The sequence below is a fragment of the Odontesthes bonariensis genome, chromosome 19 (genome assembly GCF_027942865.1).
Source record: "Odontesthes bonariensis isolate fOdoBon6 chromosome 19, fOdoBon6.hap1, whole genome shotgun sequence".
Lineage (NCBI taxonomy): Eukaryota > Metazoa > Chordata > Actinopteri > Atheriniformes > Atherinopsidae > Odontesthes > Odontesthes bonariensis.
The window spans coordinates 2,923,624-2,947,360 of record NC_134524.1 but is presented as its reverse complement, the minus strand read 5'-3'; the positions used below and the strand labels follow the sequence as shown (position 1 = coordinate 2,947,360).

The window sequence follows — 23,737 nt, the reverse complement described above, 5'->3', positions numbered from 1 at the left end:
CCTAAACCGGTCACATGGTACGGCCGGTTCGAAAGGCCTCTGACGTCACCACATAGTCATCGACACGCGCCTCGGTACGAGCTTCACAAAATACATCCGAAGTTACTGGACACGCGCTTCAGAGTCAAGAGCCTGTTGGAAACATCACTACAGACAAATACGCACATTGAGAAACGGCCCATTACCCGACACACACTGCGAAGCCTCGGCTCATCTCGGCTCATCTCGGAACATCTGGTAGCATAGCAACAGAAAGCTGCATGCAGGTGAGTCCAGATAAGGGGGGAGGGGATTTGGTATTTCTTAGATGCAATTTTCTGCATTTTAACCGAATTGTGGGCCCCGTTTCAGCCCAATAAGGAACTGTCCTTTTGTTACTAAATACGTGACGATTCCATTATTTCAAGGGACGGTTGGCAACTCGTTTAGGCAGCCCTGGCAAACACATCACGCTTCCTTTAAAGTAGGCATTCGGAGACATCTCGAATAGCCTGCACAGTTTCATCCACTCTGTATAATCATCGGTGCATAAATTGAACGCAAAGCCCAGATCACGTTTGCCCCTTTCTAGTCGCCATTAATACTAATAACACACAACGAGGAAACAGGAGCGCAACAACAACAGCAACGCCCACGCACGGCCACAGTGAATTCAGACTGGCGCTGTCTTTGTTAGCCTAATGCACAAGGCAGAGAGAGTGCGATTCTGTTGTCATGTACTTGGGAGCTAATGTGCCCTGTTAGCACTTAAGCACTTTGTGGATACTACTGAAACGTGAAGATTGTGACAAATTTGTTTTGTTTAGATCAACCACTCTGAGATGGCATGAAACACCGATGGCGGTGTCCAGGGGTGGAGCAGTGATTTTAAATGTGGGGGTGTTCCAGGGGGGGCACATGAGCACCACATCAAGTCGATAGACTGTATATAAAAAGGTCAAGCCTCACATTAGAGATACAGTATCATAATTTACACATTTTTAATCACAAAATGTAACATTTAATCACTACCACGGAGTTATCACCGTGGATTTACTGCAGGCTACGAAGTTCCTGGAAAAAAAAACTCTGCACTTCATGGCTTGATTGAAAACTCTCGAAAATATATAATTGCCCTCTCAAGAGTATGATTCTGATCACAATTTCCGATGTGTGGCTTGGGGGGGGGGGGGGGTCTCACTAATACAAAATTATTATGACTTGATCAGGTGCAGTGACAATGCATCCTTGTTCATATTTTACCAAAAATCATTTCCTTTCAAACATCAAAACCAATCAGATAAACTCAAAAGTGCACTGTCGTAACATTGAAACAAACTATTCACTTCTCAATAGCTGAACACTATTCCAGCATACTTTGTTAGATATACAGTATATAAATATCACTGCAAATATTGAATATATTTTTTTTGGTTGAATGTTATTTTAAATCATTCAACAAAACTAGGATTTAAATTCTTCTTTTTGTTTGACAGTCCACAGGTCTGGCCAGTCAGTACTGATGTCTACAGAAAAAAAAAAAAAATGATGCCTGCATATCTCTATCTGACACACCCACTCACACTACTGTGATCACAATATTCATCAGCAGGACATACTCATCCCCCTCTTTACATAAACAATCTGGGCAAAGTGGAGATGCATTTAGCTGCCTTTGAATACTCTGACCTGGTGGTGGTAGCCTGGCTCCTTGTGTCTGCCCACACTGACTGGCCTGGTTGGGAGCTGCCAGGGCTGCTGGTTTCATGGCTGGGGTCTGTCTGGGCCTGATCTGGGTCTGACTTGTGCTTCTTTACAAAGAAGTCTTTTCATTGTTATCTGTCCCTACACAAAATAAGACAGCCGGGTTAAACCTCTATATTGTGTTAATCTTAAACTATTTGTCTCCATTCTTGTGCTTTAACTTACTTTAAAACCAACTCCAAGCCGAGCTGCTATAAAATTAAACGAGATCATGTAGGTCAGTCAGGTGAAGTAGCTTGGCTAAAGTTATACTTTTATATCTTTTATAATAACAAACAAGCTTCATGGACATTGTAACAAATGCCCAAAGATCATATCAGTTTCATCTAACGTTACAGTTATGAAATCCTTATGAACTGTGTGATTACACACTTACTGAAAACCAACAATGATATGGTTTTTTTAAAGTGCTACATAGCTTCATGCTAACGTGACATTAGCCTTTCATAACTTCAGCCTACTCGTTTAGCCTAACAATTGGCAACAAAACCTCTTCTCTAAATGTGCAGTCTTTAAAAACAATGATTAATTTGGAAATCACATTAAAACTTAACTGAAAAGGATGTATTCCACAAAAGTAGGTTCACTCTGACAGTACAACACCACACTCTCTACGCCTGCCACTCATTTCAAAGACGCCGCGTTTCTCACTCATCTTTCAACGAGACTTGCCTGTCAATCAACTGGAGTGACACCTGAGGTGTCCAATCAGGTTCCAGAGGTGGCCGTTCGGGAGCCGAGTCAAAAGAGCCGAGCTTCCCATCACTAGATCCGACTGTTCGTCTCTGACATATCAAATTTCCCGGGCCGTGTCGCGGACAACAGTCTGTGATTGGGTGAATGTCCGTTCGGTTTGACCAATGCCTTTTCGTGCAGCGTAAGGGAGCTGAGGTGCGCTCCTTTTTGTATGTTGGTGCACTACGAGGGTGGGCAAACGGGTTTACCTTTGGAAAATGTGGGGGGGGTGAAATCACCTTGCTGTAAAAGTGGGGGTGTTGAAACACCCCCATCCCCCACGGGTGCGACGCCCCTGGCGGTGTCTTAGCTCTATGTTTTGGTAACCCAACTTGACCGTCGGAGCCCAGTCCACTGACTCAGTAGCTAACAACGCGCTGAGGCAGCCTTCAAAACAAAGCCCAAACGTAGCCCGTATTACATTACTGTTGATTGGCATTTAACAACATAATACTTTACTGCACTACTACTAAACAGTTAGATTTTGCACATACCTTTGACGAAGTGGTCACCGCAGACACGAGCATTTGCAGATTCAGCTCCTCCAGTCTGTAAACGTAGGTTAGCTATCCACTTTTGGCAGCGTTGTTCTGTGAGTTTTTTTCCATTTCTCACCTCTATGGGAGATTACCTTCGGTACCCGATAGTAACCCTTTCCCTTCTCTCGGTTAGACCGATTGCAACATCCAAAAACGGCACAAAACTGAGGCATTTTGGGCAAAAAGTGGCAGACAAAACAGTGTTTTCAATGGGCTCCAGCTCAGGTTGCCCACCACCTGGGTTCGCACGCTTAGAAAAATACGGAAGTGACGTCAACTGAAACCCTCCTATTCTGGTTCCTCCTTACTTGAAGTGTAGAAGAAGAACAACCGTAGAGCAACATAACTCACTTGCGCCCCTCCTCCTTATCGTGTCCAGTGTTTCCCGCAGGAAATTGCTTAGTCAAGGTGGTAAGTCGTTGGCCGGGGGCAGGGCTCGAAATTAACTTTTTTTCTTTGTGTCCCCCAGTGGTCCCGAATTCTGTGTTGTATTGTCCCGAATGCAATAGTGTCCCCATTTTTCTCTTGTCTGAAATTGAGCGGAGTGGTTAAGAATATCTGAATATTGTATTAGGCCTATATTTGTAACTGCAATGTTACAATAAAAGTTACAAAACGCAAATGACATGTCCTGTGATATACAATATCTTCTTCAAAATAAGACTTATTTTTTAAACTTTGGCGACCGCACTGAATAGACACCTGTTTATTTAAAGGAGCCAAACAGCTCATTTAGAAAATGTTTCATCACACAACATCTGCACTACACTATAGTTGAAAAAAACACCCCTTTCATGTTCATTTCATCTACTTGTACCTTCAATATTTGATGCTACTAAAGCTAGCCGCAGTGAGTAACGCACTTCCGGTTTCGCCGTTTTGACTGCTCTCGCTCTTTGACTGGAAAGGGACCTGAAAGTTGTATCAGTTCGAATTTTCCGACTTTAGACTCGGAATTTGGAAAACCTGCCGACGGCAGCTTTTTTTCACAAAGGCCAGCTAAAGGAAAGGGCCGTGGGCTTTGTCGAGACTAGCGACATGAGCGCAAATGGCATATCAGCCAAGATCCTGGATGTTTCGGAGCCACTTCAGCTTGATCCTGCGCTGTGCGTTGGATTTGGGTTTGACGGGGCGTCGGTAATGTCAGGGCATAAAGGGGGGGTACAGGTGCTTCTGAAAAAACATTTTCCAAATGCAACATATGTGCACTGTGCTTCTCATCGTTTAAACCTGGTGCTCTCAACAGCGTCACGGGTTTCCCCCGGTTTATCCACATTTGACGACGTGATTAATAATATACATTCGTTCATGACGGGGTCAAACAGGCATGCAAAATTCATGGAGGTGCAAAAACAACTCCGGCCAGGGAAACCAACTTTGGAACTCGTCAGGGCTTGTGATGTTCGGTGGAGTTCTTGGTCAGGCGCAGTAACCAAAGTTCTGATGTTGGATTGCGTTTTGGAGACGCTTGCCGAGTTCTCGGAGTCCGGCTCCGGTAACACCAAAGTTGAAGCCGATTCATTACTGCAGCAGATCCAGACGAAGAAATTTGTCTTTCTGTTAGTCATGTTTAACCAGCTATTTGACACTACCGACTATGCCACTAAGGGCTTGCAGTCTTCCACAATGACAGTTACAGACTGCATTAATCTGCTCGAAGCGCTTAAGGAATCTTACTCCAAATTTCGTAATGACGACAGTTGTTTTAACAAGGTAATGGAGCTGACCGACGACATTAGTAAGAAAAATGACATCGTCAGCTGGGATGTAAGTGGCACCAGAAAGCGAAAGTTAGCAGCAAAGCTTGCTGGTACGCAGGTCGAATGTAGTGTGGGCAAAGGCGCACCTGTGAGGGACAGGGCAGACCTTAAGCGAATTTGGATAGATGTACTGGACCGGCAGCTTATGGAACTGAACACCCGCTTCAAGGACGACACATACAGCTTCATGAAGGCAGCTGCTGCTTGCATGCCTCATTCAAGCACCTTTGGGGAAAAAACAGCACTCCAACCTGTGGCAGGACACTTAAACATTGCAATCGAAGGCCCTGAACATGCAGTGTTTGTTCAGCTTTTGAATAGGAAGCTGGCGCAGGGCAGCGCATTTACATCACTTTTGGAAGTCCTTGACTCTTGCCCGAATGACATTTTCCCTCAAATAAATAGTCTTCTGCGGGCCCTCATCACAATGCCAATAACAACATGCACGGTCGAACGCCTTTTTTCTACTGTCAATCGGATAAAAACCTCCACCAGAACATCCATGTTGACTCAAAGACTGAATGCACTCTCAGTGCTTTCCCTTGAAAGAGAACTGACGGAATCGTTGGAATACGCTGACGTGATAAGAGAGTTCAACAAAAAACCCCGTCGTCTCTTGCTGTAGCATGCATAAAAAGGATTCATCAAATGTGAGTGCGAATTACTTTTTTTCTATTAGGCCTTCTTCTTAGCCATGGTTTCCATTTTTGGTCAATTTCATAATTTGGCCGCCGAGCCAAACTGTTGTCATGCTGCGGACATGTTTTGATTCTTTAAAATAAAGGACTTTACATGACTTAACATAAGTGTTGCGTTGCTGATTGCATTGCCTATGGGGTGCTTGTATCTGAAACTTTGCGTCTGTGTAACTGTGCACACAGCGTCTGTGCAGTTGGCTGAGATGTGTCATTTAACTGGGAATTAATTTTTTAAACCGTGCCTTATTTAAATACCTATATCTATGGACGTATTGGGTTTAGGCCGAGGCGAGCCCAGTGGCTACCAGACTTGCACTGAATGCGTGTGTAGGTGCGTGTGTGTGTGCGCCCGTGTGTGTGTGGCTTGCATTATCCATGAGCACTTGTGTCTGACGTGTGCTCACTTTGCCAGTGCTGTAAGTGATAACGTCGCTTGTGATGTCCTAACGAGGCATACTTTTTCAAACGCTGTATTATAATACCTACACCTACACCTGATTTTTTTTTTCTGGGCCCACCCGTTTTATTATGTCTGCCTACGCGCCTGTGTGACAGCCTGTCTGGCTACCCGTAACAAGATGTTACTCCAGATGTTTGAAACGCATCGACTGGCCAAAACTTAATTCTATTAAAGTTAAGTAAGAGGGACATTACGACCAATCACCGTTGGTTCTGACGTGCTGGGTAACCAGTTGTTACGGAACAAGATGGGCTCTCACACCAGCAGGCTACCAAGTAGCTAGCAGGCTTGCGCTAACACATGGTTAGTCTCAGGAACAAACACAAACACGTTTTATTTGGTCTCCATTGACCATGGCTTTCAGTCCACCTTTCGTGTAGAACTACAGACACGTTCACGTTTCCATGTGGGGGTTTAAAAATGACCGTACACTATGCTGAGACTGCTTTATGGACAGCCGTTTCAGTGAGGAGTATTCGCCGTCATTCTGGCTATCCTTACGTGAGCTAAAGGTTTGCGTCGTTACACAGATCAAATGGACCTTTTTCACTAGTTGTATACACTAATAAAGACGTTGTGGTGCCGTGCTTTTGCAACGTTGGTGTGTTTGTGACTTATTGCAGGGGATAAGGCTTCGTATATGCTTACCTTGAAGGGAGTTTGTTCTCTCTGCTTCAAGTAGTACGGCCACCACCGCGGCCCCACCTGCACCCGCACCGCAGCCGCCTTGAAACCGTTCGCAGCCTTGCGTGTTGATTGGTTGTATTCCGTGTGCCAAACAAATCAGATGCTGTGACGGGCGGGGCAATGCTCATGAATTCAAAGTGGCGAGAGCAGAAGACGCGTTCAGAACCAAACGGCTGCAAAATTTGTTGTGAAAATTATATAAACTTATCGGTGGAAATTTATGGAAAGTGTGGCAGATGCCGATATCCCCAAAATGCTAAATATCGGCCCGATATATCGGTGGGGCCTTATTTGGGATGATATTGGGACCCTTTCCTCAAACAGGATCAAAAGCCGCTTTCGGACTGTAGGAACCTTTGGCAGTTCTAATAACCTTTTAATCCGCGGGGCCGTTTTCTCCCGTGTTCGGACATACAGGAACTCGGGGCTTTCTCCCTCAGTTCCTATAACTATTTAGCTCCTTCTCCGAGGTCGGGTCTTTTCATGGTTCTATAGAACGCATCTGACGGAGGTGTTTGGTGGTCGGTAGCTGCGCCCCATGTCATGCTATCACGGCTGAAATGTTTCCTCATATGACACAGACACAACCTGCGGGTGTTTAATAAGTTAAACTTACACTGGTCTCATTTGTCTGCAGCGCTCTGCTCTCCTTTCTTCCTTCATGAAATGAAAAAGTATCGTCTCCTGACTCTCTCTGTGAGCTCTTCCAGCCTCGATATTAGACGCCTGATGTGATTGTCCATGATTAATATCACCATCATGCAGACCATAAACACGGTGGCCTCCCCGCTCTCCATATTAGCTTCTTTGTTGTGTTTTTCTTCTCTCCTTATTTTTACCGGGTTTTGCTTTGTTTTGTTTTGTTGTTGAATGTGGCGCTAAACGGCTAACGGCTAACGGCTAACACGTCACGCAGACGGCTGCGTGCGGCGCATCAGTCCCGACTCATGTGCGAATGCAGATTGAAACAGTTCCGCTGGGGAAGGACAGTTATCAGAACGAAATTCGAGTAGGACAGTTCTGATAACTGCGTTCTTATAACGGTCTGTCCGAAAGCGGCTATTGTCTTAATGTAGTAAAATGATTTAAGTTGATGGTGTTCCACTGACTCAGATGAGATTTATGGGATATTGCACACAGTGGCTGTCGGTCTACAGAGTTATTATTACATTTTTTTTTCTGAATTTGATCAAAAAGCTACAAATATTTTGAACTGTGACCTTAGTGGGTCTTTAAAGAAGCATTTTAAAGTTCACAGGGATTTAAATAAAAAGCACAGTAATGAGTTTAATGGAATGTGACTGGCTGGTTAAAAACTGTGCAGAAAGGTTATCAAGAGAAGAAGAAAAGTGGGTGTGGTTTAACACGCTGCACGCCACAGCTGGATCTTATCATATGTGCTGACAGTTGCAGAGTCCATCAGTCGGACCAGAATGGAGCTGAACCAGGAGCTGAACCAGGAGCTGAACCAGGAGCTGAACCAGGAGCTGAACCAGGAGCTGAAGCAGGAGCTGAAGCAGGAGCAGATCCAGGAGCAGATCCAGGAGCAGATCCAGGAGCAGATCCAGGAGCAGAACCAGGAGCAGATCCAGGAGCAGATCCAGGAGCAGATCCAGGAGCAGATCCAGGAGCAGAACCAGGAGCAGAACCAGGAGCAGATCCAGGAGCAGAACCAGGAGCAGAACCAGGAGCAGAACCCCTCCACCAGGAACAGAGCCGGCTCATCCTCTGGGTCCACCGGGCCACAGGTCAGTGTGGAGGAGGTTTTTATTTTATTTCTTATTTATTTGGTTAGGACTCTGCACATTAATCAACATATCAGCAAAGCATCCATGTAAATATGCCGGAGTTAGCACAGCTGCTAAATTTCATCCGTTGTCCTCAGGCAGGTATCATAAAAACATACAGACAATACGCCAGGACAAAAAACTAAAGAACAAACAAAGATTCACATCAAAGTTAAAGGGACAGTTCGCCTCTTTTGACATGAAGCTGTATGACATCCCATATCAGCAACATCATTTATGAACATCTTCTTCCCCCCTGCTGCGTCCTGTGAGCAGAGTTCCAGCCTCGTTTTGGTGATGATGAAAGTAGTCCGGCTAGTTTGTTGGGGTCCGGAAAATAAAGCGTTTTGCTTCTCAAAACAATATGCGTTCAAAAGAGTAATACATTTGCATCACAAAACCCTCCCTCCAGAAAAAGTCAGAGCTCACATCGCTTGGCCCTATTTTCTCTCCCTTCGTATCACTGCCTGCTGTGTAAACTGTGCAGATCTTTCTCACTCGAAAAAGAAAAAATCTGACCCAGTTTCAGCGCTTGTTCTTCTGTTTGCACTCAGACAGCCATTCCATCCTAAAAGAACCGCATTTCTTTTTTACTTTGGCTCGGTGAGTGGATGTGTCGCTGGCGCTGCCCGTTCGTTTCGCCATGATAAGGGGTTGCGTCTCACTGTTAGCTAGCTAACCTGCACGGCGCGTATGGGCAGGGCACATATGCAAGCACCATCAATGCTCTGATTGGCTGCATAGCGTAAGTAAGCCGTATCATTGGCAGAATTAATACGTTTATGGTGAATTTTATTTTATGCGCTGCATAGATGTTCTTGTGCGCTGAGACTGTGCGAGCAGCTCAGAGGGAACGTTGCTTAGCTGCCCAATCAAAGACGACACGCACCTTTCCAGGCTTGCGGGGATGAGTCACTGGGTGATGTGGGAGGTACCAGATCTTGCTATCGCTGCGGTCCTGGGACGAAGCTGAGACCTCTTCTGCATAACCTTTGTCGATGGTCGACTTCATCGCCTCCACATACTTCTCTTTCAGGTCTGCGTTCTTTCTTAGTCTGTGTTCCAGTAATCGTAGTCTGTGTTGCTAAGTTGATGTTGTTTGGTAATGTCACGGTTTCCTTTTTGAAAGGTATGTCTAAGCTATAGTGTGAGCCTTCTTTGGAGAATGAATTTTCCCACAGTTTATTGACTTTGTGGTCATTGATTGGTAGATTGTTCTTGTGTGTGGGGTCATCAAGTTTCCAAAACCTTTCCACCTGAGTTTGCAGGCTATGATCGGACTTGAGGAAGTAGGCCCTGGCTTTCCTTCTTTCCTTGTAATCATTTGGTCCATTTCAATTCAATTCAAATTCAAAAATACTTTATTTATCCCAGAGGGAAATTAAATGTTGATGTAGCTCAATTAAATCAAAGAGTTATTATAGATGCTGATGGCTGTGGGCAGGAAAGATTTCCTGTAGCGGTCCGTTTTGCATCCAAACGGAAGAAGCCTTTGACTGAAGAGACTCTGTTTTCCGATAACAGTCTCATGGAGAGGATGTTCAGGGTTGTCCATAATTCTCTTGATTTTATGCAAAATCCTTCTTTGCATTATTGTCTCCAGAGGTTCCACAGTCGTCCCCAGAACAGAACCAGCCTTCTTTATCAGGTTGTTGAGTCTTTTTAGGTCCCTGGTTCTGATGCTACTGCCCCAACAGATGACGCCAGAGGAAATGACGCTCTCAACAACAGACTTGTAGAAGATCTGCAACATCTTGTTGCTAACCTTGAAGGACCTTAGGTTCCTCAAGAAGTACAGTCTGCTCTGTCCTTTCTTGTAGATGGCTTCACTGTTGTGTCTCCAGTCCAGTCTGTTGTCCAGATGAACACCAAGGTATTTATATTCCTCAACCACCTCCACTTCTTCTCCCATGATGGAAACAGGGTTTGATCTGACCCTGTTTCTCCTGAAATCTACAATCATCTCCTTTGTTTTGTTAACATTCAAGATGAGATGATTGTTCCCACACCATGCCACAAAGCGGTCCACCAGCTCTCTGTACTCAGCTTCTTGTCCATCTCTGATACACCCGACAACTGCAGAGTCATCTGAATATTTCTGTAGATGACAGGAGTCTGACTTGTACTGGAAGTCTGAATTGTACAGAGTGAAAAGGAATGGTGAGAGTACAGTCCCCTGTGGTGCTCCTGTGCTGCTGATCACCTGGTTAGACACACAATTCTTCAGTCTGACAAACTGTGGTCTGTTTGTCAGCTAGTCATTAATCCAGGTGATTGTTGAGGCCTCCACCTGAGTCTTCTGGAGTTTCAGACGAAGCAGATCAGGCTGGATTGTGTTAAATGCACTGGAGAAATCAAAGAACATGATCCTCACAGTGCTGCCTGCTTTGTCCAGATGACAGTGGGTTTGTTGAAGCAGGTGTATGATAGCGTCTTCAACTCCAACTCCATGGCGATAAGCAAACTGCAGGGGGTCCTGATATGTGCTGGTTTGCTTACACAGGTGGGTCAACAGGAGTCTCTCCAGGACCTTCATGATGTGGGATGTCAGGGCAACAGGTCTGTAGTCATTGATATCTGAAGGATGAGTTTTCTTTGGTACCGGAACCAGACAGGATGTCTTCCACAACAGTGGTACCTTCTCTTGGGTCAAGCTAAGGTTGAAAAGGTGTTGCAGAATCCCACAGAGCTGCTCTGCACAGGCCTTCAGGACTCGGGGGCTGACACCATCTGGACCTGCAGCCTTGTTCCGGTTCAGTCTCTCCAACTGCCTCTTCACCTGACTTCTAGAAACAGAAAAGTGGGAGGGGGAGGCAAAGGGGACAGCAGCATCTCCTGATTGGGTTGATGACAAACTAGTGGAAGCAGAATAATCCATGACTGAGGTGGAGGTGGAGATGTTACAGGAAAGCTGTGGGTCAGAGGAGGGTGGGATGTCTCTTTGGCTGGGAACAGGATGGGAGGATGGTGAGCTTGTTTCTGAACTAAACCTGTTGAAGAATGTGTTCAGCTCATTTGCTCTGTCCAGACTTCCATCCATCCGATCCTCCCTCTGTTTGAGGCCTGTGATCTTCTTCATTCCTGACCACACATCTCTGATATTGTTCCTCTGCAGTTTACTCTCAAGCTTCTTTCTATACACCTCCTTGCTCTCTCTGATCTTGACTTTGAGCTGCTTCTGTATACTCCTCAGTAACTCCCTGTCTCGCTCCCTAAAGGCTCTTTTTTTCCTGTTCAATAGTTCCTTTAGCTCACTGGTGATCCAGGGTTTGTTATTAGGGAAGCATCTCACTGTTCTGGTGGGGATGGTGTTGTCCACACAGAAGTTTATATAGTCAGTCACACACTCAGTCATGGCATTAATGTCCTCTCCATGTGGCTTACAAAGAGAAATCCAATCGGTTGCATCAAAACAACCCTGTAAGGCTTCTTCAGCTTCCTGTGACCACTTTCTAACAGTCCTTTTTGTGACAGGTAGTCTCTGGACAAGGGGTTTATAAGCTGAACAGAGAAAAACAAGGTTGTGATCTGATTTACCCAGGGGAGGTCTTGATTTGGAAATGTATGAATCCTTGACATTTGTGTAAAACAAATCCAATGTCTTGTTTTCTCTGGTAGAGCAGCTGACAAACTGTTGAAAAGTTGGCAGTGTAGCAGAGAGTGAGGCATGATTAAAATCACCAGATATTGCCACAAAAGAATTGGGGTGTTGTCTGTATCTTAGCAACAACGGAACTGATGACATCACATGCAGTGTCGGCAACAGCTGAGGGTGCAATGTAAACAGCCACCAAAACAACACTGGTGTAGCCTAGAAATCTAGACGCCCCTAGCGGCCGCAAATGGAATTTGCTCCGGGGCTCGTCTCGTCACTTGTGGTCGTTTTGCGAGGTTCCAAATCAAAACTTAATCGAGCCAATCAAATCGTGAGGAGCGCTGTCGGAGGCCGGGCTACCTAGTGACGACAGAGTTGCGACGTTTCAGTGTGTAGTTCCAGAGAGAGGTAAACAGTGGCTACGCCCAGCGGAACAGTCTTTCGAGTTGGCTTTGGCAGCGACTCTAGAAAATTTAGATATACAGTTTTCTTTGCGAGACGAACAGATAACTGCACTTAAGTTATTATTTTTTTTTTTTAAAGGACGTTTTCGGAGTTTTGCCCACCGGGTACGGTAAAGGTTTAATTTACCAGCTTGCTCCGTTGTTGGGACGACGCATGGGTCTCCACAACCCGCTGGTGGTTGTGCAATCCCCAGTCGATTGCGAGCATGATGTACCGGAGACGGCGGGCCGATCTTCGTCTCAGAGCTGACAAAACTCTCCGGTAAGGCATTTGAACGGTCAAATTCCGTTAACGGGACGAGAGCAGTCAAAACGGCAAAACCGGAAGTGCGTTACTCACTGCGGCTAGCTTTAGTAGCGCCGAATTCGTGGGAACAAAATTGTAAATAGCCGGTATTTTGTCAGATTTTCAACACCTTGGGGGTCTAAACGACTACTTTCTAGCGTGAAAATGTTTCAAATGTTGCTAAAGTTATATATTTACACAGTTTATAGCTTAAGCGAAATCAGCTTTTCAGGCCTTAGACTACAAACCACGATGTACATTCCGTCGCGTTGACTACGTAAAACTTCTTCATCGCTCTGATTGGTTGTTGCGCCATCCTATTGCGTGGCGTTGAACTTGACAGACAGCCGTTTATCCCGCCCACACTGCTATCCAGCGTCACTAGACCCCTGTACAGCTTTTCTCTGTACGGGTCTGGCTTGCTAGGCTAACTGGTGAACTCTCTTGGCAAATAATATGGACGAAAACTTACTGCCAATAGTTCAATGTCAGGACTGCAGAGACGACTCTTCACAGTAACATGTCCTGGGTGACACCATCTGTTGTTGACAAGCACTGCCAATCCACCCCCTTTCCTTTTCCTGCTACTCTTTATATCTCGATCTGCTCGTACAGTCAGGAAGCCTGGCAGAGAGACGCTGGAGTCGGGGATATGATCCTGCAGCCATGTCTCAGTAAAACACATAATGCTACATTCCCGATATTCTTGCTGAGTCCTTGTCAAGGTTAGAAGTTCATCCAACTTGTTAGCTAACGATCTTACATTGCCCATGATGACGGATGGCAGAGATGGTTTGAACTTCTTCTTTCTTTCTCTGCTCTTTGCTCCTGCTCTGCATCCATGACGCCTCCTTTTCAATTCCAGTGGGATTTCTGGCTTCAGTAGTCGAATTATTTCTGCTTTTCCAATGTTAATCAGCTGCTCCCTGTTGTAAACCACCCTGTTGCTATGGTTATGCATCATAACAAAAGAGCAAAATATACAAAAGTATTGGGAAAAATTAATCCAGCTGCACAGCATCCAAGGCAGGAAGGAACAATTGTCCAAAAAATGCAATTTCTTCCAAGAAATAACAGGAATGAAATTTAGAAAAAGAAAATCTCAATGTGAGGTACAGAGCTACTCCAACGTGCTGCCACCCTCAGCAGCGCATTCTAGAACAATTTATGGCCCAGCCAAGCACCGTTCTGGTAGCATATGGGTCATTATCTCCTCCTACAGGATATTCTTCAGCTCTGAGAAGACGTGGTGCATCTTGTCCAATAACAAGGTGCACATCTTTGGAGTTGACAGTGGGAATAGGGATGTCCGCTAAGTGATCCCATCTGGCCGTCTCATCAGGTGTAGCTAGACGGATAAGTCCTATGTTTAACTTATTTAGTGTTCTCGCACCATTAAGCGTGTACATGCTGCCATCGTGCAGTGAGTCTATCTCAAGGTCCACACTTCCAGTAAATATTCCTTCTCGACTGCCTCCTACTGTATCAAGGTCTAACCTGGCAGGCTTGCCCTTAACTTTGAGTTTCTTGGTGAGTTCTTCCGACACTAAACTGGTGTTGGCTCCTGGATCGAGTAATGCGTACGTGACAGAACTGATGCTGCTAGCCTTGCTTCTAACCACAACAGGAACAATAGGTAAGCAAACCTTACCATTTCCATCCACTGCCCTGTAGGCTAAAAAATATGCTTCTGACAGAAATTCTGAAAGTTAGCCGCCGCAGACTTTGTGTCTTTGTGGGCGAAATACTTGTTGTAGACCAGAGGTCTTCAACAGGGGGTCCGCGGAGGTACTGCAGGGGGGTCGCGAAATCTTTGGTTGATTAGACGATTTTTAACATTTAAAAAAAATAAATAAATAAATTAAAAAAAAAAATTTCCAAACAGTTTTTTCTCAGAAATTGTGTGCAAACGTGTGCCCTCCACAGATGGTTTGAGGATTCATTGTCCCATCTACATGCATGTTTAAAGTTAAAATCTGTGGATTATTTGAATAGCTCAGTGTTGTATGCAAGATGTTTGTTTATAAATGGCAGTGGCACGGCCACCCTGTACCTTGCACATGTTTAAAATAAAAACATGAATATATTAACCTGTGTATTATTTGAATAGCTTAGTATTGAATGTACAATAACAGAGTAGCTATGTTTATACACGGCACTAGGCCCCGTTAAATATAAAACACAATTGTATGCCATATTAATAGTAGGGGGGTGCCTGCTCCAACTCTCCATCAGTTTGGGGGTCCCTGGCCTGAAAAAGGTTGAAGACCCCTGTTGTAGACTATTTTACTGGAGTACATTAATTGGACCCTTGCCAACGTGACAGGACCATTTTTATTGGAATTGTTTCTTTTCTTAGAATACTGTGAGGCTTTATAGGTGACTTTGACACTTTTTTTTTGTTGCGACTGGTTTTACATAGGTGTTTACTGCGTCCACAGTTCTGATTGTATCCTGGATACATAATTGGAATCACAATACCCTTAGCTTTCCAACGGTATATAACATATGTAAGTACATATAAAGGCGGGCTGAGGAAAACCCCGGATTTGCGCTGAAGTGTGCAACGTCCCGCCGGCGGGACATAAAAACGTTAAGGGGTTAATAAATGTTCCATTTGCTCAGTTTGTGTTTTTCCTGGTTAAAAACAGCAAAGTGTTTCCTGGTTTCATTTCCTCTCTCTGAGCTGCAGATCCAGATGTGCTTAGACTCAACATGTGCTGCAGGCTGAATGATCTGCTGGAAGAAAATCAGCGGGCAGATTGTTGTGGTGGGACGTTTTCTGGCTCTCAGTCTGCAGATTTGAGAGGTTCAGGAGCTAATCTTCATTATTTGTGTTAAAAGTCTCTGGGTTACATGAATTGAACCTGGTGGTGGTAATATTCTGGCTCTTTAATGGTTAGATGACAGGTTTGTAGAGTTGTTTTAACAAAGAGAAACAGAGGTTGAGTTAAAACGGACTTGATGGCTGTTGAGCTGAATGGCTGCAGACCTCTGAGTTGTAAGCTGGAACAGAGGGTTAGTGTTAAGGCTGATTCTTACTCGGCGCAACCTCGCTCTTACTAGCTGGTCGCAAATGGCGCAAACGGTCACGTGACCCAAAATTCCGCCACGCCCCCCTTCGCAAGCTAGAAAATCCTCGCGCGGCGCAAGGTCGCGCACACAACTTTTTTCCTGACTTCGCGCGCGCTCAACCGGAAACAGCTGACCAAGAAAAACAAAAAATGAACACTGCAGAGACCGCGGTGACCGAGAGGGTGCGCCTCTACAAACATCTGTACATCTGTTCTGGTGCAAAGGACGAACATTCCACCTTCTCTTCTGTTTTTGCCGCAGCCGCTTAGCTCTGAGATACATATACAGTTCTACACCCAGAGTAAATTCATTCCGCATCAGATGTGCCAGCCTCTGCTGACGTGACACCACAGGTGGCATTGTGTATGCTTCAGCTTGTTTCCTCAACAGTGACGCCCGCTGGTCTGGAGAGAACTGCAAATGTGACGCATACTCGGCGCAAACTGCGCTTATGAGCTGAAGGAACTGTGAAGGGGCTGGCGCTTTCGATGACGTCATTAATGGTTCTCGAGCCAGAACAGTTGCGCGGTTGCGCCGAGTATGAATCAGCCTTAAAGAATGTCATGTATTACCACCACTGTTACTTTTATTCGTTTAAACCAGCGGTCATCAACCTTTTTCAGCCCAACCTTTTTTTTTTAACCGGACCGGGGGACAGAGAGAGAGGGAAAGTGAAGAAGAGAAAAAAAGAACAGAAACATGAAGAGACAAACATAAAAAACAATGAAAAATCAGACAACCAGCTGCTACACCTGTAAAAACAAAACTGAAGACGATTCACGGCTTTTGTGGGGAATCCAGCCTTAGAGACACCAGGAGCACCTGTAAGCAGACAAGCAGAGAACAAACACAAAAAAAAACAAAAAAAAAACACAAGCAGCAGCAATCTCATATAATACACAGGTGACCTTAAACCACAGGACAGTACAACAACTGCTTAGTGAGCATAGTGAACATGCTACTGGGCTTGTGTGTGTGTGCGCATGAGCATGCAATACAAATAGATGGTCCCACATAATAACCATGCTTAAATATCAGTGTATAGGGCCACAATCTCCCCCCCCCCCAAGCAATCAGAAGCAGGCCGAGAGGGCCCCCAGACCCAGGCCACCAACAGCCCCCAAGGAGCACAGAACCCGGGAAGCCCACCATAGGGAAAGCCACACATCCCCCCAGAAGACGGCAGAGGAAGCTCCCGGACAGAGCCCCCACAAGCATTGGGCAGAGCCCCCCCGGCGACCAGAGGCGGCAGCCTACCAGCCCCGCCAGGCCCCCCCCACCCAGACACAGGCCGCGCCCCGGAACCGGCCCGAGCGCCACCAAACCCCCCGGCAGGGGCCCCGCCCAACACCCGAGAGGGCCAGGCGCCCCAGACAGCCAACCGCAGTGGGCCACCGCCTGCCCCAGTGCCCCTGGGCAAGCGCCCCGGGAGTCAAGACGTGCCCACAGGTGGGTGAGGCAGCGGGCCTCCATCAGGAACAGCACAAGCAGGCCAGAGGACCCAGACCCAGTCACCCCATAAATCATATAAGAAATAAATAAATAAATACATACATACATAAAGAAAAGAAAAAAACACATCCACAAACACTCGCACAGCACATGCATCCATCCCCAACCTCCGCTGGAGTGTGGCGTAGCGGGCACATCCGGGGGCCAGCAGCCCCCAAGCCACCACAGACCTCCTGGCCCCCCCGCCCCAGGCAGCAACCAGGCAACAGGGGTGCGGGAAGACACCCCCCCCCCCCCCCCCCCCCCCCCCGGCTCTTTGATATTCCCTAATTGAGGGGCAAGCAACCTTGTGGAACTGGGAGCGTGGCCCTCCGGGCAGCCTACATACCCAAAGAGCCCCGCCCACCAGATACCACTCAGTGCTATCGCCCCCCAAAACCTAATGTGTGTGTGTGTGTGTGTGTGTGTGTGTGTACGTGTCTCATGATTAGTGATGTCTAAGGTGTAATTAAAACAAGGGCGGGGGGCTGCAGAGTGCAGCAAAGAGGACCACCTACGTGGACCCATTCGCTGCCCCCCACAGAACACACCCGCCCTCAAACCCTACGTGTGTGAATGTGCTGTGTACAGGAGCCAGAAGGGAGAGGGGTTTGGGGATCTAGAAGACCGGGGAGAAGCACCGCCACACCCCACTGCACGCCACCCCACCCTAACAAAGAACAGCCTGCAGGCACATCAGAGACCCCAGAGCAACCAGCCCGACACCAGGACCCGCACCGACCCACCTTCACGGCGGCGTTCCCAGGGCTACCAGACCCCCCCGGGCACAAGCAGAGCACCCCCCGGGGCGCAAGGCAGCGCCCAGACACCAGGGCCCGGGCCCAGGCCCAGCACTACACCCCATGCCAGGGCGGCATGGCCACCCGACCCAGAGCCAGCGACCACCCCCCCATGCCCACCAAGAGACCACGCCCAACACCGCAAGGCAGCTCCACCCACAAGTCCCCCAAACTGCCAACCAGGCCAGACACACAGTCCCCCCCAGCAATGATCAACCCGCCCCCAGCAATGATCAACCCGCCCCCCACGACCCGAGAGACCACCAGAAACCCGAAGCCACACAGCCCCCCCAGCAATGATCAACCCGGCCCCCACGACCCGAGAGACCACCAGAAACCCGAAGCCACACAGCCCCCCAGCAATGATCAACCCGGCCCCCACGACCCGAGAGACCACCAGAAACCCGAAGCCACACAGCCCCCCCCAGCACACAACCGACCGCCCAGAGCGGCGGGACAGCAACACACCACCCCCACTATGTGATAAAGCTAATCAGCGGGGACCAGAGAGAATGAAATTCAGCCAGTTGATCTTTTGAGGAGGCAGACATTGTTTCCATGCTAATATAATCTAAAAGAAAATTTCTAAACTGGTTCTTACACAGATTCCTCTTTGCTTTCCAGTTCATGAGAATAGTTTTCTTTGCGATACATAGCACTGTGAGGACCATGTGTGCGGAGTTAATTTCCATGTTGATGTTGTCCAAGTCACCCAGTATGCACAGTGTGGGGCGTGCAGGAATACTACACTTTAGCCATGTTGCTAGGTCCTCACAGACCTCAAGCCAAAACTTCTGGACAGGCGCACAAAACCATAAAGCGTGTGCATAATTATCAGGAGTGTTATCTGTGCAATGTGTGCAGATGTTTGAGTGTGTTAGAACCATCCTGAACATCCTTTGTCCTGTATAATGTGTATAATGTGATTTTGTATTGTATGAGCTGCAAATTAGGATTTCGAGTCAGTCTGAAGGTGTTCAAACATATTTGTGGCCAGAAGTTATGGTTAGAATTAGAACTGAGGGATAGATCTGCCTCCCATTTTGAGGATGGTAAAGAAATTGTATCATCCATCTTAGACAGTAATTTATATATTTTTGATAGCAGTTTTGGTGTGCAGAAGCTTAAAAATTCTGCTACCCTAATGGGGAGTTGTAAGTCTGGTTGTTGGAGGATATATTTCTTAGTTATTATAGATTTAAGTTGTTGGTATTCTAGAAATTAATTGCTTCCTAACCCATGTTGTGATATGAGCGCATCGAATTAAATAAAATTTCCATTTTGGACAACATGTTCCAGATGTTTTATTCCTTTGTTCTTCCATAGAGTAAAGTTTAGCATTTTTTTGTTTTGCAGGATGTCAGGATTGTTCCAGATGGGTGTAAGTTTACACGGGAGAAGTTAGGACTTTGTAATTTTAAGAAATTCCCACCAGGTCAGAGAGGTGCTGATGTTAATGCTTTTGAAGCATTTGTGATGTCTTACATTTGGACTAATAAGTGGCAGGTCCGAGATTTCCATATTATCACATAAAGCTTGTTCTATATTTATCCATAGTTCATGTAGTGGGCTAGATTTAAACCATTTTGATATATATTGTAACCTATTGGCTAAGAAATAGTTCTGAAAATTAGGTAAATCTAATCCACCACTGTCCTTGGTCTTCTGTAGAGTTTTTAAACTAATACGTGGTGGTTTGTTTTTCCACAGAAATTTGGAGATGCATGAATCTCGTGACTTAAACCAAGTAGCGGATGGTTTTGTGGGGATCATTGAAAACAAATTGTTAACTTTTGGTAATACCATCAGTTTAATGGTAGCGATTCTCCACTTAAGTGAAATTGGGTAATGACTTCCAACGAGTGAGATCATCCTCTACTGTCTTTAAGAGTTGAACATAATTTAGCTTTGTTAGCTCAGACAGCCTGGAGGAAATGTTTATGCCTAAGTATCTAATATTTCCTGACAGTAAAGTGATAGCAGGTATATTCTTGAAACTACAGTTGATGGGCAGAACGGTGGTCTTAGTCCAGTTGATAGAGTAGTCAGAAAGTGCTGAGAATTTATTTATGAGTGTGATCGTGTGAGTGAGAGATGTCTCTGAGTTCTGAAGGAAAAGTAATACATCATCAGCATAAAGACTTATTTTATGTTCAATATTTTTGGGATGGAAGCCTTTAATATTTCCATCTTGTCTGATAGCAGCTGCTAAAGGTTCGATGAAGATGGCAAAAAGTGAGGGTGAAAGTGGGCAACCCTGTCTGGTACCTCTCTGCAGACTGAAGGTTGGAGAAATTTGATCATTTGTCCTGACACATGCATTTGGGGAGCTATATAGTATCCTTATCCAGTTAATGAAGTACGACCCAAACCCGAATTTGTTTAATGCTGCAAATAAAAATTTCCAGTTAACTTTATCAAATGCTTTTTCAGCATCTAGAGAGACAATTGTGGTTTCCAAGTTGTTGATGGTAGAATAATCTATGAGATTAATTAGTCTGCGTGTGGTAGTGGATGAGTGCCTACCCTTTATAAAACCTGTCTGGTCAGGATGTATTATAAGGGGAGTTATTTTTTCTATTCTTTTGGTGAGAGCTTTGCAGATTATTTTGAGGTCTACATTTATTAGTGATATTGGGCGGTAGCTACATGGTGTTTAAGTAAACAACTTGGACAAGACTCTGGTTCCTTCCATCATTTAGAAATATTGTAGCTCAAGTTCCTTTTCAGAGTTTCATCATGACAAAAAGAATTAGTAAAAGAGCAAAATGCAAGAGTTTACTGCCTAAAAAGCTGAACGTGTGCAGAACACATCAGAGCACAGTGCTGATAGCTGAGGGCACTTATAAACGCACCCTCAGCGTTCACATTTGATCTGAGATATTGAGACCTGTGTGGCTCGGTCTGTCCAGCTCCAGTTAGAATATGTTGGTTAGCGTAGGTTAGCTTAGAGAAATCTTTTGTGTGAACTTCAAAAGGATCTAAGTCTTCTTCCTCTTTGTCATTGCAGAAACATAGAGCCCAAGAGGGATCCAGATGGCACTGCTGTAAGGACTGTGGGAAAGTTATCAAACGATCAAATCTGAGGTCTCATCAGAGGCTTCATACTGGAGAGAAGCCATACAGCTGTGGTCAGTGTGGGGCAGCTTTCACTACATTAGGTAGTCTAAAGACACACAAACGTATTCACACAGGAGAGAAACCTTTCAGCTGTGGTCAGTGTGGGGCAGCTTTCACTGGATTATCTCATCTAAAGACACACCAACGTATTCACACAGGAGAGAAGCCTTTCAGCTGTGGTCAGTGTGGGGCAGCTTTCACTACATTAGGTAATCTAAAGACACACCAACGTATTCACACAGGAGAGAAGCCTTTCATCTGTGGTCAGTGTGGGGCAGCTTTCACTCGATTATCTCATCTAAAGACACACCAACGTATTCACTCAGGAGAGAAGCCTTTCAGCTGTGACCAGTGTGGGGCAGCTTTCACTCAATTAGGTAGTCTAAAGACACACCAACGTATTCACACAGGAGAGAAGCCATACAGCTGTGGTCAGTGTGGGGCAGCTTTCACTCACTTATCTAGTCTACAGACACACCAACGTATTCACTCAGGAGAGAAGCCTTTCAGCTGTGGTCAGTGTGGGGCAGCTTTCACTGAATCAGGAAGTCTAAAGAGACACCAACGTATTCACACAGGAGAGAAGCCTTTCATCTGTGGTCAGTGTGGGGCAGCTTTCACTCGAGAAGGTCATCTAAAGGAACACCAACGTATTCACACAGGAGTGAAGCCATACAGCTGTGGTCAGTGTGGGGCAGCTTTCATTCACTTATCTAGTCTAAAGACACACCAACGTATTCACACAGGAGAGAAGCCATACAGCTGTGGTCAGTGTGGGGCAGCTTTCACTACATTAGGTAATCTAAAGAAACACCAACGTATTCACACAGGAGAGAAGCCATACAGCTGTGGTCAGTGTGGGGCAGCTTTCACTGCATCAGGTAATCTAAAGAGACACCAACGTAGTCACACTGCAGAGAAATGATTGGCTGAAATCAACATCAATTTTTACGGCAGATAAGCAAACATTCACCTGGGAGCAGCAACAGGAACTACCAATCAGATCCCTTGCCTTTGTTCAGATTAAAAATCTTCTTTGTGGATTACCACCTTCTCTTGTCAGGACTTTAGTTCTGAATGTTCTGTGGGGAGCACATGTTTGAAGAACCATTGAAAGTGCTTTATAATTTGTTGGGATTGTTTTTACTGGGGACGGATCTCCCGACGTTCTAGACAAACATGGCATCAATTGTGAGTTGATGGACAGAACAAAATGCAGTCTGTTTGAAAGTAGAAACATGTTTATTCTGTTACACTGAACATATGTTTTGTTTAAAGTTAAGATCCACAAAGTAGCTTTGCACCAGCTGTGGGTATTTCTGTAAACATCTGAAGAAGCAATATATCATTTCAGTTTGATGTGAAGTCGAGCTTTACACTCGTCTGTATTTCATTGTTCTGCTTTTCATTAAAGGGCAGATGTTAACTTTTCTCATGCTTTTCATGTTCTTGCTACACAGATATTTTTGAAGAAAATGTGTGTTTGGTTACGAGGGAAAGTTGACCCTTATCATCTTCCCCAAAGACCCAGAAATCTTTAACGCAGTCTGAAAAAGGTTTGGAGTTGTTCCCTGTACTTCCCAGACAGCTGTATGATGCTCATGACTGAAGCTGAAAGTTAAGGCTGTTCCAACACTAAAAGGGCACGAGGCTCAACTTCAAGCTGTGAAACTCTTTCAAATGTCTGTTGTGTTGGAATCAGATGTGTGAACGCATTTTAGTCCAAACGTCACGGCTGCACTGAGGGAAAAGGCAGCTAAGCAGGCTAACGCTACTTTGAATTGAACCGTTTAACACGAGGAAACTGAACTGATCTGTTTGTTGCTTCTACAACTGCTCAGTTACCCACACAATCAGGTACTGAGCAGATTTACCCAACAGACATTCTGCTGTAATCTCAGATGCTCTGTCGCGCTGCTCACGTTGTTTTAGTCCACAACTCTTCTTCTTCTTCTTCTTCTGCCCCGAAGGCTACACAACTTACCCAGAACACCTGGTGGCAGAGTGTGCACATGACACCCTTATACTTTATTGGATTGTTTCTACAAACTGAAACGCTGATCATTTAAACCTGCTTCAGGCTGTTTCTGTTCCCTTTAGTTTTAAGCTGACTGTGTGTGGCGTACCCTGAGCATTTCAGTGGAAAATGTTCAGCACAGACTTGGAGTTGTATTGTGTTCTTGTGGTAGCTACGTCCCCACAGCTATTATGTCCTGAAGAGTTTCTTAGAAAGCGCTTTCTGCCGCTCACAGTGGGAGAATCTCACTGACAAATCCCACTTTGGCCTAAAGATGTGATCAGCGGGGATTTTTGTGTGTTAGCGACTGGCGCTACAGTCCTGGCTGAACAGGAAGTAGCCACCAGAAATGCAAGACAGTCGCTGTAGCCACTGAATGTTACGCAGGACTGTCTTCCTGTATGCAGATGGTCATCAGTGAAGTCACCTCCCCCGAATGAACCCCGTCATGTTGTGTATATGTGGCAAAACATGGCGAGC

The 23,737-nt window shown here is 45.6% G+C and overlaps 2 protein-coding genes across 2 annotated transcripts; both read left to right on the top strand.

Annotated features, from left to right (window-relative positions):
* The first annotated feature begins 71 nt into the window (after nucleotides 1–71).
* On the top strand, nucleotides 72–19,289 carry LOC142368950 (uncharacterized). Its single transcript, XM_075451170.1, has 3 exons — nucleotides 72–266; nucleotides 8,030–8,370; nucleotides 17,912–19,289. The coding sequence occupies exons 2-3, from the start codon at nucleotides 8,056–8,058 to the stop codon at nucleotides 18,602–18,604; spliced, it is 1,008 nt and encodes a 335-aa protein (XP_075307285.1). The 5' UTR covers nucleotides 72–266; nucleotides 8,030–8,055; the 3' UTR covers nucleotides 18,605–19,289.
* A 1,056-nt stretch (nucleotides 19,290–20,345) lies between these two features.
* LOC142369476 (uncharacterized) lies at nucleotides 20,346–22,828 on the top strand. Its single transcript, XM_075451826.1, has 2 exons — nucleotides 20,346–20,405; nucleotides 21,131–22,828. The coding sequence occupies exons 1-2, from the start codon at nucleotides 20,346–20,348 to the stop codon at nucleotides 22,163–22,165; spliced, it is 1,095 nt and encodes a 364-aa protein (XP_075307941.1). The 3' UTR covers nucleotides 22,166–22,828.
* The last annotated feature ends 909 nt before the right edge of the window (nucleotides 22,829–23,737 follow it).